Source organism: Phycodurus eques, chromosome 10, assembly GCF_024500275.1.
Source record: "Phycodurus eques isolate BA_2022a chromosome 10, UOR_Pequ_1.1, whole genome shotgun sequence".
Taxonomy (NCBI): domain Eukaryota; kingdom Metazoa; phylum Chordata; class Actinopteri; order Syngnathiformes; family Syngnathidae; genus Phycodurus; species Phycodurus eques.
In genome coordinates, this window is record NC_084534.1 from 23,700,060 (window position 1) to 23,715,652 (window position 15,593).

At 41.4% G+C, this 15,593-nt stretch overlaps 2 protein-coding genes across 4 annotated transcripts; one reads left to right on the top strand and one right to left on the bottom strand.

The window, feature by feature from the left end:
• Window positions 1–101: 101 nt before the first annotated feature.
• si:ch211-161c3.5 (uncharacterized protein C3orf18 homolog) lies at window positions 102–8,236 on the top strand. 3 transcript variants are annotated; one of them, XM_061689080.1, is made up of 6 exons: window positions 102–511; window positions 2,324–2,714; window positions 2,789–2,814; window positions 2,958–3,087; window positions 3,687–3,721; window positions 4,582–4,669. In XM_061689080.1, the coding sequence occupies exons 2-5, from the start codon at window positions 2,454–2,456 to the stop codon at window positions 3,690–3,692; spliced, it is 423 nt and encodes a 140-aa protein (XP_061545064.1). In that variant the 5' UTR covers window positions 102–511; window positions 2,324–2,453; the 3' UTR covers window positions 3,693–3,721; window positions 4,582–4,669. The 3 variants fall into 3 exon arrangements, with proteins under 3 accessions (XP_061545064.1, XP_061545063.1, XP_061545062.1); XM_061689079.1 differs by lacking the exon at window positions 3,687–3,721 and adding an exon at window positions 1,183–1,276 and having other exon boundaries at window positions 107–511; window positions 4,582–8,236; XM_061689078.1 differs by lacking the exon at window positions 3,687–3,721 and having other exon boundaries at window positions 107–511; window positions 4,582–8,236.
• Window positions 7,479–13,404, bottom strand: si:ch211-161c3.6 (high mobility group AT-hook 2b). The gene is made up of 6 exons (XM_061689085.1): window positions 13,236–13,404; window positions 11,784–11,941; window positions 11,603–11,686; window positions 10,665–10,715; window positions 10,527–10,565; window positions 7,479–8,698 (listed from the first exon to the last, which is right to left on the bottom strand). The coding sequence occupies exons 2-6, from the start codon at window positions 11,892–11,894 to the stop codon at window positions 8,627–8,629; spliced, it is 357 nt and encodes a 118-aa protein (XP_061545069.1). The 5' UTR covers window positions 11,895–11,941; window positions 13,236–13,404; the 3' UTR covers window positions 7,479–8,626.
• Between the last annotated feature and the right edge of the window lie 2,189 nt (window positions 13,405–15,593).

A 15,593-nucleotide genomic window follows, 5' to 3' on the forward strand; every position in this document is an offset into this window, starting at 1 on the left:
CGTTTGAAGAACAGGCCACCACGGAGTTAACTTCCTCGGCCCCGACCACCCGGATGCAGTCACTAACCTGACAGCATCTGGTGCGCCGAAGCCTTAAATGCCATCCTAATCCCTGCAAAGCCAGAGGGGCATCCGAGCCAGCCAACCGCGGCTCGCATCTTCATGGCGTTTGACCAATCGACTCGGCGAAGGGGCGGGAGGCAACGTGCTTTCCCTGCTCCCCTCGCAGCATCCTTCCAACAGCCTCTCTCGTGTCAAAAAAGAAAGGGTGGCAAGAAGAAGAAAATACAAAAGGAAGGGGGGAGACGGGTCCTCGGAGGCCGTCGGAGGAAGCGAGGGGGACCCCGCGGAGGCTAACGTGGGCGCGGGACTCCCGTCCTGTGGAGAAAATGGCTGCTTTTCAATGTAAACAGGCTGTGCGGGACCCGCGTTGCTAAAGGGAGGAGGGGCGGACATTGAAGGAAATGTCGCCTCTCTCCCAATGAGAAACCAAGCATGTTATACACTCCGGGTACGTATGCACCTCTGCTCATTGCTCAACATAGATGGAGCTCATCGTACACAAAATATAACCCGTCATTGTAGAAATGTTGCATGCTCAGCACCATTTGGTTTCCATTGCTCGGCGGGCGCATGTTTACAATTAAAAGAAGGCGGGATGCAGAAAGGAGGAGGGAGAGAGCGATGAACATATGACACCCTTAAAGCATAAAAGCAAAGAAGAGCACCAGAGCAAACCATTTCATGCTATGGCTCTCCATTTAAAAGTGAATGGCACGTGTGCCAAGACTTGGAGGCAGTCGGTATTAATAGAGCTTGTGTGTGTACGAGGGAGGAGGGTCGTCAGTTTGGCATTGAAGCTGCTTTAAAAAAAAAAAAAAGAAAGCACATTTCCTCCACAGTTACAGTTTGGGCGTTGTGCATTCCTCACGATTTGTATCTGCTTCGTTGTGATGCTTCCTCCCATGTGCCTTTTACTGCCCACATCCTGCTCTCAACACCTACCAACCACATCCTCGCTGGCACTACAATATACTTTTGTGTGTACCATTTATCCCTTCAACTTTTTTGTTTATTTCTCCCCCCTCCCCAAAAAAAGAAGAAAAGAAAACCCAACTAAAGAACGGGTACACTACACACATACTGACAATCGGTCCTAATTCTGAATGTTGCAATTTTCAGACGTCTCAAGATTATCGTGATCGATGATCCTGTGGCGTGGGGGTGTGTGAAGAGGGATTTTCCACCTTGATCTGACAGTCCGGGGCAGACAATTGTGAATATTAAACCTATTCAATATTTAAAGCGTGATATCAACAATTGAGCCAAATCGAAGCATTTTCCCACCCTTGCGATCAAAGTCAGCAAAGGCCCGATTATCGGTTGTCTGATTATCCTATGTCATTATCCTGTGGTTTGGTGCGATAAGTGTGATTTACACCAGACATCCTAGTTTGAGGGAGGAGACTCGTGATTGTCAGTGGATATATCGTTATGTGTGTGCCGTGTTGTTTCGCTCATCAAGATATCTTCACCGGCAATCGCAAATCTTCTTCTCCAACCCAGATGTCTGTCATAGTACCAAGACTGACCTGTGAGAGGCAGCACGGTGCCACAGGGCATCCAGACTGCCAGAAAAGACAAAAAAAAGCAGTAGCAGAAGAATAATTAGAGGAGTCGATGCTGTGTTGACCACACAGTAGGATAGGAATTATTCAATGGGTTTAACATTTATGATTGTTGTTTTCCGAGCAAATTAGGGAGGGGGTAAAAAATAATTCACACACACCACACCACAGGACAATCGCTCAGGATGTCCCAAATCACAGTCAACAGATGTTTTCAGACGGGTGCTTCACTGTATTTGCAGGTCGGTACCATCAGACACTGTATGCAGTCATCAATCACAGTGAAACCTGAGTACAAATGAGCACAATATCAGCTCAGAGATTAAGACACATTACAGGAAAGCATACAACGGTCTTCTTTAAAAGTACAAAGAAATCCCTTAGTTCCGCTCACCGAGGGCGCTAATCGAAGATTCAAGGTCTTAGCTTTGTTACTTCTTTCTGTAGCCGACGTTCAAAAATTGCACATTCAGCACAAATACAATCGCATAGGTGAAAATAAAGAATGTTAACCTTTGCTGATTTTAATCGGAACCAAGGAAAAATGCTCGCTTGTCCGTATGGATTATCTCAGTCCGCAGTGTCTCCCGCTTCTCTCTCCAAATTTCAGCTCCAGACAGCGCAACTGTGACCCATCAGGATGAGCGCAATCGAAAATGGATGATTTCTAAGGCAATTGCAATGTTGTGTTGCAGCTTGTCTTCAAGATCACAAGGCCAAGGCATCATTTGCTCTAGCATGAAGACAACTACATCAGCAATGAGACCTCACACACAATTGATATAAATCGACCAACAGCACAACCTCCAGTTGAAATAGCCGACCATGGCCCTGCCTGAAGGCAAAACAACGGCAAGTTTCCTATCCGCAACTGCAACCACAGCCGCGCCGCTGGCCTCCTCAAGCACAATGAGAGACAACGCCACGTCCAGGACGACACTCATGACTGTTACCGTCCCAGCCAACGACAGCAGCTTCAACACCACCAACACCGCGTTCCCGCAGGCGGTGATCGAGGGCCCGGGGATGGGAATGGTGCTCGTGCCCTTCGGCGTCATCACCTTCATCGGCCTAGCGCTGGCTTTGGTAAGATGTTTGTCGGGATAAAATTCATCATAACATAACAAAGAAGTGCATTAATCAATATTTCCCCTTCATAGTTGCTGTACGTTCGGAAAAGGAAGCGGTACGTTTAATTCAACGGTTTTATTATATCGGGGCTCCTTGGTTTATGATAAAGTTCCATTCCTTAAAATCAGAAACCAAGGACCCCCAGCACTTTCTCTATTCACATATCTAAAATGTTCCTCATCGTCTTGTCCGTGACAGTTTGGAGAAGCTGAGGCACCAGCTCATGCCCATGTACAACTTCGACCCGGCCGAAGAACAAGACGACCTGCTGGAACAGGAACTACTGGATCACGGCCGGGATGGCACACTCGCCGGTCCCAATGCCAAGGTAAGCAAAGTGTACAGAAAGAGTCACGTCTGTAAATATATAGAAGTTACAGTAAATGCAGTAGTATATTACAATTTTGTTTATAATTACAAAAAAATCGGTTAATTGTAATGTAATTATAAATATTACTTAAAAATGAGCATAAATTGGTTTTTATTTTATTTATATTTTTTACATAAAATATAAACAACCTTGTAACCTTTGTATTTTATTACATAATTTATTAGTTTACTTTTATTAATTAATCATAAATAAAATGTAAAGAAGAGTGAATCATTTACGCAAATTACACAAATGTTTAATTATATGGTTATTTAATTGAAAAAAGAAAAAAATTAACAAATAATAAAGGTTGTGAATTTTACTTTTTACTGTTTCATTTTCAACACGATTGCTGTAAAAAGAGTCATCAAAACAACAAAGCAAGTGGTGGCCCAAGACTTACGCATCACTGTATATGACAACATTGTTCATGAGAATTAGGGTTATTTTGATTTGAATATTTTCTGCACATAACATCCTGCTGTGCCTCGTTTTAGGCAACATGTTGTTTCCTTTGTGTTGTAGTGAACCTTACATGTATTTTATTTCTTTTAAAGTTTTGACAATGCCATGATGGTCAAAGGCAAACATGGTAAAGTATCACTTGTGTGTCACATTCTTTTAAAACCTACTACTTCCCCAAATCATTTGCCATTATTAGTATAATTAACAAAGGTTTTAATTTTTTTTTATATCATCACACATACTTTACCTTCTCCTGCATACATCATTTCTGTCCTTTTCCTCATGCCCCCTCTGTGTAAGTAATATTGTAGTTCCACGTGATAAACTGGACTGCATGAATATCAATTCCACCTGCTAATTCAGTTAACACACACTATGACAATATCTTGTACACACATTGAATTAAGTATCATATTTAAAGATGGTTAAGGCCTTAAAGGAGAAATACTGTCTTGTGCATTTTTTCATTCACATAATTATATTATTCCAGGTGTCTTAATAACATGTCTGTGCCCTCCTAGCCCAGAGAGTGAAGATATAAGCGACTGCCCTCAGACAGTAAACTTATTGATTGTATTTTTACTGGTGGAGGCAGCACTTCATCACCAACCCACTGTATTACCCGTCAGTTAGCGTAGTGGATCTGGGCATGTGGTGCATGCAGCTTTAGACTTCAACATCATAGTGCTTCATTGACTTTCGCCGTCGCCAATCTTCACCCAGCCAAGCTACCAAGTCATGGAAGGAGAAACTCAGCCTGGAGGCGATATTACGTAAATTAAAAAACATTCAGAACAGCTCAGGTCAAAAAAAGACACGTTTTTCAGAAATAGGTAGCTAACAAAATATGACCTTGGTTGTTTAATTTCACACTTGATTAAATTGAGTTACTTGAATGTGTTTGAAATGGATGAAACAGCATGCCATGAAAATTTGGATTTGAGGCCGCATGTGACGTTTTGAAATCATGGATTATCTCTCTCGCAGACTCTCCGAACCTCGCAGGGGACCACCCAGAGACCCAGTCGCCTGGTCTTCACAGATGTAGCCAAAGCTCTCAATGCTTAAAGGGAAGCTCTTCCATCCACGGGTTTCACTTTGTGGACTCCTGTTTTAATAACAGTAGGTCACTCAGGAGGAAGAAATGTGGGTGGGGGGTGGGGGGGGGGAGGAGACTTGCTTTTGGTGACGAAATGGTGCTTCATCGCCTTGGATTTGAAATGGTTTTGTGGGAAAACTGGTGCATGCAATGCAACGGAGCATCACTTTCACAATCTTTCACAAATGCGATCACTTTGTGTAATTGTTGCTGCAAAATTTCTGTTCTTTGTACCATCATCGTAATTTGGTTTGTAACACTGGATGTTATCCTTCATTTTTACGGGAACCCTTTTCGTGTCTTCCTCGATGAGCAATTAACGACTTGTACTTATACATTAAAACTGTTACAAACCCTTTGAACAGTTCTCCAAAAGAGTTGTGCCATTTTATTATTTTCTCCCCCAAAACACACAAATATTTTAAGATTCACAGGATATAATAATTTGTTTTTTTAATTAAAGCAGGGCAAGGTCAATGAACATAAGATGAACATATGTGCGGAAATGGTGACAAGGCGTAAAAAAATGTTTTGACAAGTTGCCGCATGCGAATCCATCGCCACACCAATACAATCACAACATAATGACACATGGATCAGATCGTATAAAAATAACCAAAAAGTTGACCTTTTATGTAAGGAAATAATCAATACACAGGTTAGCTTCAACATAGGTACGAATACTCACAAATGCCTTTAATGTAACCACCCTTGTCGTTAAAATTATTGCTATTTAAGTTGGTGGACCAAATTACAAAGAAAAATACCCAAAATAACCAAAAAGTAATGTTTTCGGAAAGTATTGACAACAATAAGTGACTCTAAAGACTGCAAAACCGCAATGATTCAACTTTCTGTTAAGCTTTTTACTACGATTTGTAGCTAACATTAGCAGCTAACATGAACACTTTTAGCGAAAGTAAAGTTTGGGTCACATTCTTAAAGGTGAGGTGATCCAACACGCTGTTCCCTTGAAATGACATCAAAAGTAAAGTTTGCTGCCAACCAAAAGTCACTATTTAACGGTCTGGCTTTTTTGCTATGATTAGCAGCTAACGTTAGCAGCTAATAGTGTGGTTAAAATGGCGTTTACGTGCACAACGATATGCCCGTCGAAAATTACGAGTCATAAGTCGTAAATAAATCAATGATAATGGTTTGCCATCCTAACTATTGGTTAACATTTACAATTGTCAGCACTGACCATTTTCCAAACAGATTTGGAGGGAAAAACGTCAACTCGCAACAGGATAATCGCTCAAGATAAGCTTTTATAGACGCTCAAATTTGGCCCGATTAGCAGTATGTGTACCCCATTTAACCGTTTAAAAAAATATATATATATATTAGAGAGACCCCACCCACAAATGACGAGTTAAAAAACAATCAGAGGGGTGTACTAAAGATGACTAACACAACACACTACACACATAACGATATCTCCACCGACAATCGTGAGTGTCCTCCAATCATTGAGACACTGCCGGAAAATCACACTGGATAATCTTTTAGAAACAATGAACAATTGACAACCTTTTATCTGTGTGTGTATCCTGCTTTAAACGTGATCTAACTGCTGAGAAAATACGGTCAAATGTAGCCTGAATTTAAAAAGAGGTCACATAAAAAGAGTCCAAAAATCACATGTATTGTCTACCCGTAAAATATACAGTGTAAAAATCAGATATGGTGAAAAAGACGGGTGAGTATTTAATAAGAAACCACATTCTAAGATATTTTATGAAGTTGGTGTAAAATATTTTTTTTTTTTTTTGTATTTGCCTCATTTTCACAGAACAAAGTCACATTTCAGTTTTAACAAATCCATTTTTTTCCCTTGAGGTAACTGGTTTCCGTGAGGTCATTGCATCAATACTGATAGGAAATGCTCAACGCAGCGCACACACACACACACACACACACACACACACACACACACAAACAAATCCCAAGACCGAAAAACAAGTTCCTGAATTGTTTTGTACCCGGGCTGATATATTTCAATGATGGTTTTAATAAAAAGCACCGGCGTAAAGTCCTGAGAGTCACAATACTTGTTGCTTTATGTATACAGTGGATGAAATGTCTTATTATCTTTGTTAATGGACAATTTGGTATCATTCTTATTGGATTTAAACTGGCAATTTTAAAGAAGAAGAAAAAGTTTTGGGGTGTAAAACTGCTCATAATAAAGACTTTGGGGCATCACGTGTATATATATATATATATATATATATAGTAACATAGCTAAAATGTAAATTCAAGAGACTTAATCCAAAAATTATTCATACTCTCGACTATTATCATTATTGGTATTCTTTTGACTGTAAATGACACAAGAAACATTATTAACCCCCCTGTCATGTAAATTGGCGATGAAACGCGTATCCATACTTCGTGCTAATGAAATATTACCCAGTCTATATATTTAATAAACCACATTATGTATGGGGAGTTGTTTGCAAATTCAAAAATCATAAAAAAAAAAAACACAATAAAAACAGGAAAAGAACAAAAATAATGCCAGGAAGACATTTCATCCCATTTTCTCCCCAACATTTTAAAAATTATTTTGCTAGCTTTTCCTTTATTTTAAAACAGGTAAATTGGACCCCTGACATCACAGTAGTTATTTTTTTAAAAACAGCTATTAATGACAGAAAATTACAATTTGTATTGTTGTTTTTTATTTATTTATTTATTTTTTTACATTTTCAAAAACAAGTCAGAACCAAATTTGAGAAAACAACCTTTTGCACCATTTCTAAGGCTGCTGCTCACATAATATACAATATTTTAACAACTAGAAAAGTGGGTAGGAGTGTAGAGTTGGAATAAATGGACGTGAAACTTTTTGATTGCAATGTTTTTGAGAGCGTCCGCATTAAAGCATTTAATTATGCCGGATGGACTCGTCTAATGTTTTATGACAAGTGGTACTTCCATTCAATACGTAATCATGTGCTTTAACTCCGAATTTTGGCCTGGATACGAGTAATTTTAGGCTGAACTGTACTGTACATCAGACAAAAATAATATACAGTAATGGTCCATTTCAGCACCTCCTCCTTGTACACTGCACTCGTTTAACCCTTGACAAACCGCTTGCATACATTGTGACATTTAATAGAGCAGTGATTCCCAACCGCTGCGCCGTGGCACATCAGTTTCACATAATTGTTTGAATTGTTTTTTTAAATTTACGACAAATATATTTTTGTTCATCTAGCTATGCCAGTGACGTACAAAGACAAGCAGAACAAATAAATGCTGTTCAACTAGAAGGCAGAACGTCTAATAAACCTGTGCATCCACCTGTTGCTTTGTGTTTAACTAAAGCACAGTCAGTCAATTTTTGAGTAAATTGAGATGAGATCATCATTATTTTTGTTTACATTCTACCTTTTGTGACTTTTTTGTTGTTGTTAAATTGTGTGCCATGCGATTCTGGAATAAATTACACTACTCAACAAAAGGTTGTGGATATTTGTTTTTCAACCAGGATGCTGTAAGAGGCAAGTCGCCACTGAGCTTAGAGTGTCATCAGCAGGTTGCAACAGAGAGACTGCAAGAGTCACAGAAAGGCATAGAACTGGACATTCTTGGAAATTAACTCCTGTTTGAATTTTGCCGTTTTAGCAAAAAGTAAGGAAACACTGAACAGCTGGACATGTGTCCTTCACCTTTTGAGAGTAGTTTATGTGCCTTGGCGCAATAAAGGTTGGCAAACACTGCAAAATGGAGTGTGCAGTCTTAATGGTAACTTCTGTTGAATGAAAAATTGCTTTCTTACTGAGATGTAAACTTTTAAGGTGGCATTATATCTGATTTTCCAACTCTCAGCAAGGTCGTCAATTCCTCCCAAATGCCATAATTCCAACATTTTTCTCCACTTTCACGCCAAACCTGGAGGTAGAGTGACGATGCTTCATTTTACTGGGCTTCCTCTTGAGACGAAGAGGGCTCCGACCGCGAGGGAGCCGGCTCCTCTTCCTCCGACGGCACCTGAGCAAACACCAGCGGACCGAAAGCAAGCGTCATGCGACTGAAATCACCGAACAGCGAATCAGTACGAGACAACACGAGAATGACTTATCGCCCGAGTTTTCTCGAGAGTCGGTTATGTCAGGAAACTGAGACAGCCGGATGAAAACGAGGCTGAGCTCGATCCATCGAGTCATTCTTCCCCTTTTTGTGCGCGTGAGGCTCAGAAAAAGGTCATCTCTCTCAACGGTTTCACTTCTTCAAGCGCCTTTGCGGATGTCTGAGATTAGACAGTGAGTGATATGTGTACCCGTTGGCTTTGGGTTGTGCAATTTCTGTTTCATTCACAAAATGAATAAGGAGGGTTTCTCTGAATCACACGACAAATGTGCACGCTCAAACTGACTTTTTGCATTTGTAGAGGTTTTTTTCCCCCAGCTTTGGGTAGCTCGGTGATTTAGTGGTTAGCACGCCTGCCAAAGTTTCAGGTTTAAATCTCCAGTTTGCAGGTGCTTGGGTGGTACTTGGGCTTCTTCCCAAAAATGTGCACGTTAGGGTCACTGAAGGCTAAATCGTCCGTAGGCGTGAATATAACTGTGAATAGTTGTTTGAGAGATTGTGAGTAAGAGTTTATCTCCTCTTCTCTCGCCCAAAAAGTCAACTGGAATAGTCTCCAATTTCATGCGACTTCAATGAGGACAAGTGGTAAAGAAAACGTATAGATGTGCCCTGCAATTGAATGGCAACCAAGCCAGGGTGTGCCCCGCTTCTACGGCCAAAAGCCACATGGAATTGGCTTGGATGGATAGATTTTAGACATTTTGAGTTACAGTAACCATCAATGGGTGTATTTTAGCTGTAAATGACACCATAAAGTGGAAAAAGAAAATAATTTACATTTGATAGGTTGACGTGGGCATGGCCCTCAATCAAATTTGTCCATTGATATGAATGGAAATGCCATTATTCTGTTCCAGCCTCCCCCTGAAAAAACAATTGTTATGTTTTTATTTTTTTTAATGAAAAAAAAATAGCACTCTATAATATTGTACTTTATAGAAACAAGAGTCATAATTAAATACAACGTAAAGTTTGTGCATGATGGTTTCATGCAGCAATCCAATTCAATGTGCTGTTCCTTCTGGTGTGCTCAATAAGTTGCTGCAATATTGTTCTTTTTTTGTAGATGATAAAGAACACATTCCTATGAGTATTGTTAAATTATCTGTCGACATGTGCTGTTCCACCATTTGTGTTCAAATATCTGTTATATCTGTATCTGAAAGGGTTGTAAAACTACCAAGTCTAACTGTTAGCATTTCAATGGTATTTTCCATTATATGTTAGCACTAAGCTAGTTGTTCTTCAGGCAGGCAACGTAGTTTGTTTTAAAACATGCAATTCTCTTTGTTTTGTGTTTGGTTTGACAGTGGCACTCGTATCTGAAATTTGCGCTCCCAAGTCAGAGCAAAAAAAAAAAAAAAAAAAAAAAAACCAACGATGGCTAGTATCTCGAAAAACTCTAACGTTAGGCCACTCGTATCTCAAGGCACCACTGTAATCGAAATTTCAAGCCCCTGCAGCCAGTTGCACTGAGCAGCATGAAATATGGAGGCAGGTCAATCGTCGGTAGACCCACAAAAAAAGTCTCAAGAAGCCCTCCCCGAAAAGACACGTCTACCATTTTGGTTTGAAGCAGCCATTTTTAGGGCCTATGTTGTTGTTGAAATGTATAGTTTGAATGATGGCTCGCCATAAAACACAAAACTAATAAACAACAGCACAAACGTCCAGGCATGTTCTACCGCTCATCTGGTTCAGGGTCGTCGATAGGTATCAATGTCCTCACCTTTTGCTCTTCACTTCCTTGTTCAACAACCCTCTGCAACTGGAAAGAGAATCACACATGAATGAAATGTACGCGTTCAAAGACTTTGATACAAATCAGTTTATCGTGTCTGCTAAATGTCAACGTGCCGCTCCGCACCCATTTCCTCGGTCGCCCCCGTGGCCGTCTCTCTCCAGCCGGTTCGGCTAGCTGAGAAAGAAGAGAAAGAAAAGCTGACACTCAAAGATGAAGTAAGCGTTTAGAAGTGTATTCACAGACAGCGATGGTGAGATGCTGTAGGTTTAGGGTCCAAGCCACTTAGACTCAGGCGGGCCAAAACAAATACAACGCAGGTGGGACTCGACCCACAATCCCTGGCTTCAGAGGGCAGCGTCTTATCCATTAGTCACTTGAAATGCATTCGACTAGCAAAGTAAATCGGACTTACAAAACTACAAATCCTCGATTTGTGGTCCGCCAGGCAGGTTCAAACAAATTAAAGCTGCGATGAACGGGGCCTTACGCCCCTTTTTTAATGGCGAATCACTGAAATGCTCGTTAGAATTTTGGACGACATGCTTCAGCCACATTAAAAGGCGTCGGCAAACAAAGCCTGGCAATTTAGCGTTGGCTTCTTCAAACCAACATACAGGACTTCATGTTCAAAACTGGTCTTTATGACTTTTTCATGAGCCCCGTTATGATAGACGTGCGCACAAATTCATGCCGATGGGTTAACAGGTGTCGAGCTAAAAGTTTTGCAAAATAAGGTTACCTCGCAAAAATGTCACATTAACAAAGTTTTGCAAGGTCTCACAAAAGTTTTGGGTTATTTCGCAAAGAGTTTGTGTTATGAAGACACAATTGAGCTGAAAGTTTGACTTTCTCTCACAAACGTTTCGCCTTTATCAAGCCACATCATCGTGAATGGAAGTTTTGAAAGATCTCACACAGGTTTTACGTTATCTCGAAAAAGTTTTGCATTAAAAAGCCTGAGAAGTTTGAGCGAAATGAACATGAATGAAAGTTTTGCAAGGAAACTTTTTTTGTGTAAGCTTTATAATTGTTCTTCTTCCGTGTCCTCTTAACAAACAAACCTTAAGTGCAGTTTTGGGGCCTTTGTTCTTGCTGCCCTTGGGTCTTCCTCTTGGTCGTTTTGGAGTCGGCGGTCCGACAGGCTCCTGCACAAAAACATTTACAATCAAAACTTGATTTTTATACTATTTTAAAAAGTAAAATAAATCAACGATCGGATCAACAACCTGACGGCAGTCCTACCAGCTGCTGCTTGCGTGGACGACCTCGGCCCCTGCGCTGCAGAGGCTGGGCAGCCAACTGGGGGGATCTGGGCCGGGGAGGAGACGGCTCTTTGGGCCCACTGCTACTCATGTTTTGTAGCGCGTGGGCATCAAGACCTGACGATCAGGGGGGGGGGGCTGGACACAAGTACAAAGAAAGACAGGCACAATATGACTTGCGTTTAAACCCGACAGTGGAGTGTCTGAAAATAAACACTTTATAGTCAGAGATATCCAAAATTTTATCGTAATTGGGGGGGGGGGGAGAAAGGTCTCGAAAGTCGTACAAATTTGGTGATTTAACATTAGAACATGATAAGTTATGCAAAGTGAGAAGAGTAGCATAAGCATAGCACAAGACATTATCAAAGTAAAGGTAAACAGTTGTTATGGTTTTCACAGCAGTAAATTCTCTCTTTTAACGTCCAAATGTTTGAGAGTGAATTCTTTCTGCACATCCAAACAAACTGGAAGTCCAACAGGATTTTGCGTGGGAATTGCTGAAGCTGGGCACCGTCTCACCGCTCTGATGTTCTGCGTTTGAATGTTGGTTCTCCGGGTATTCTGGCTTCCTCCCACGATCCAAGAAACGTGCACCTTAGGTTCATTAAATTGTCCAGAGGCGTAAATGTGAGTGCGAATGGTCGTTTGTGTCCCGCGATTGTCGAGCAACCGGTCTGGCGTGGATCCCGCTTCTCTCTCCAAGAGTCAGCTGGGACAAGCGCTACAGAGAATGCATATTTTACACCCTGGATCAGATCCATCCGTCCACCACTTGTCCCGAGTGGGATTGAAGGTGAGCTGGAGACTATCCTAACTGACATTTGGCCAGAGAAGCGGGGCACACCCAGGACTGGTCACCAGACAATGATGGGGCACAACGATCCGTTCATTTTCTATAGCGATGACACCTGCGGAGCATGTTTTTAGAATATGAGAGGAAGCTGGAGTACCATAAGAAACCCCACACAAGCACAGGGAAAGTATGGAAACAGGATTTAAACACAGAACTTCTTGTTTGTGAGGCAGACGTGCTGCCCACTAGGGCAGCACGTGCCGCCAAAACAAAAATGATATTTACCTGTCACTTACCTGTAAACACAAACACTGGATTTTACAAAGCAAAATTACGTTGAACAAGGATAGAACAAATTGAGAACATAAACAGTGAGTCGACCAGTACAGCCTGTCCCCAAGTGGGGGACAAAATTCAATGACACGTGGGCAGAAAGTCACAAAGTTATTCGTTTGCGTCCTACAACGTCGCGTTTCTGTGCTCCTCGAACCTGCAGCGTGCACGACCACCTCTTTTCTTTCTGTGTTTTGCACCAACGTGAATCCGATAACAGTTGCACGCCAGCGTGCAGGTGCAAAAAAAAATTAAATAACATTGCACATCAAGAAACAAAGTAAATCAAACAAACAAACTTACCACGCGTGTCTTTGCAGCTTCACCTGGTGGATGCTGACACCACGCCGACTGAAAACCTGTGCTGCTTTCTCCTCCGATTAGAAATTTGAGTGACGAATGAAAAATAAAAATAAAAACACTCACGTACACGTCCAGTCACGAATAGAACCCGGTTGCAGTGTAACAAGGGAGTGTGGAGGGTTGTGTAGTCCCGCGGCCTCTCTTATGGCAGTGCATACTTTCTCAATTAAAATTTAAAGCATGTTACAGCCTACGTGGGGTGTGTGGCCAAAACGCAACCACGCCCCCACAAGGCCTCAGTGGAACACCCACTTGAGAACAAGAGAGAGGTCCAGAAAGGCATGTTTGGATGAGGTTGGTGTGGAAGTGTGATGTCCCATCAATCACCTTTGGTCATATGTCTGAATAATTTGTTTCATGATGTCATGTGTCCATTTTGTCGATAGGATTTGTGTCGGGATGTAATAGTCATCTGTCCAAATACTTTTTGTCTATAGTTTGTTTAGGGATGCACTGGTGATGAGTCCAAATACTTTGGTCTACACATGTTGTGAAAGGATGCCATAGTCAGTGTCCAAATACTTTTGTCTATATAGTTTGTTTAATGATGTCATGCTCAGGTGTTTCAATGCTTTTGTCTATATATGCATTCCCCCCCCCCCTCCCCCCCACAGGTTTTTTCTTTCTTTCCATAAGTTAATAACCCGTCTGTGACATTCTTTTTGTCAAAATACCTCAAGGATAAAACAATTGTAGCACACTTTTGCATATTTCTTTGGCAGTATTTATTTATTTATTTAAACAAAATAAAAATAAAAAAGTTTGGGTTCCCAGAAGTGTGATTGCTGGGACATTCATACATGAACAACACGAAACAAGTCATCTGCCGTGAATATGACTAAGTGAAAGTGAAAGAACATTCTTATTAGTTCCTGGCATCATTGTAATTAAAAAAAAAACTGTCTGGGAAACAAAAGAAGGCTGAAAGTGGAACAATGTATCTTGCAGGCATTCTTTTGGGGACTCCTGATCTTGAGGTTTATTTAAGCTGAATTCCGTGGGCTCATCGGCGGCGCGTTGCAAAAATCCTCCTATAGAACTAGAAAGAATGTGCAGCGCATACAGCGGGGCATTGGGCACAGAGGCGTGTCTTTTGAGGTTGGGGGGCCGCCATCAAAAGACCGACTCAAGAGGGATTTCTTCCCGAGAGAGTGAAGGCCGGGGCTGGGTGGAAGCCGGGCTGGGGGGCAGAGGGGAGAGCCGCATACAAGGTGCTGTGGCGCTCCCATTCAATTCAGTCAGCGGAGTTCAAATGAAGCGGAGGTGTGAGTAAGTCACATACAGTGGTGCCTTGGGATATGAGTTTAATTCCTTCTGTGACCGCGCTCGTAACTCAAAACACGCATATGTCAAATCATAGTTTCCAATTGAAATGAATGGCAACGCCGTTAATTTGTTCCAGCCTCCCCTCCCAAAACAATTTTTGCGTATTTCAATGAGGGAAAACTAGCACTAACACTGCATCAAATTAAAACGCCGTTCCTTCTGGTGTGCTCGCCTGTGCCACCTGGGGACAGCATGGCATGGCTATATTGTTCAGTGAGGCGTTATTATGAATCCCGCTTGAGTTCTAGGGAGGCCTTGCCTCTTTGCCGCAGCCAATCATATTGCAGCGGGGCCTATCCTGCACTAATATAAGCCGCTCTATGCAGAGGATAATCAGTATATGACAGTGAGCACTGTTATATTGTCTGACTACATGTTGCTGAACCATTTGTGTTCAATCCTTTGTTTAGAAGGTTAAAGCACCGCAATATAGATGATAATTAGTGTTAGCATCAAGCTAGCAGGGCCTTTATTAAGGCAGTTGTTGGGCAATTTTCAATACACGAGGTGTAATTGTCTTTGTTTCATTTTGACAGTAAACTTCAACTGGGAGTGGCATTAAACATCTTAAAGCCTCTTTTGCTTGCAAGTCAAAGCAAACAGTCGCTCGAACAACAGCTCGTATCTCAAGGCACCGCTGTACGTGCGAGTCATAAGTCTAAACTTAAACTTTGAGTTTCACACAAGTGTTCAGTTACGGTGGCAAATACAGTATGTAGCAGGACGAGTCAAGAGATTACTTGGATTCAAAGGGGAGCCTGCAAATTTAAAAAACTGTCCATCCCTAGTTTGCCAACATTAGACGAGCAAACAGAAGCAGAGTGAAGGGACCCCAGGCGAATGTGAGCATTTGGAAGCAACGCACAATTAGCAACAGGTAGGTTTATCACCTCTTTTTTTTTATTTTTAATTGACTGTACATTCCCACAAGAAAACAATTTCAAACAGATTATAGTAACGAATAAGTCATGA

What these genes read in the sequence shown, in the direction of transcription:
- si:ch211-161c3.5 (XM_061689079.1), top strand. Translation starts at nt 2,454, where the DNA reads ATGGCCCTGCCTGAAGGCAAAACAACGGCAAGTTTCCTATCCGCAACT. An exon ending in TCGGCCTAGCGCTGGCTTTG is followed by an intron (nt 2,715 to 2,788) that starts GTAAGATGTTTG and finishes TCCCCTTCATAG; the next exon opens with TTGCTGTACGTTCGGAAAAG. An exon ending in TACGTTCGGAAAAGGAAGCG is followed by an intron (nt 2,815 to 2,957) that starts GTACGTTTAATT and finishes TGTCCGTGACAG; the next exon opens with TTTGGAGAAGCTGAGGCACC.
- si:ch211-161c3.6 (XM_061689085.1), bottom strand. Translation starts at nt 11,894, where the DNA reads ATGAGTAGCAGTGGGCCCAAAGAGCCGTCTCCTCCCCGGCCCAGATCC. An exon ending in GTCCACGCAAGCAGCAGCTG is followed by an intron (nt 11,687 to 11,783) that starts GTAGGACTGCCG and finishes GTTTTTGTGCAG; the next exon opens with GAGCCTGTCGGACCGCCGAC. An exon ending in GCCCCAAAACTGCACTTAAG is followed by an intron (nt 10,716 to 11,602) that starts GTTTGTTTGTTA and finishes CTTCTTTCTCAG; the next exon opens with CTAGCCGAACCGGCTGGAGA.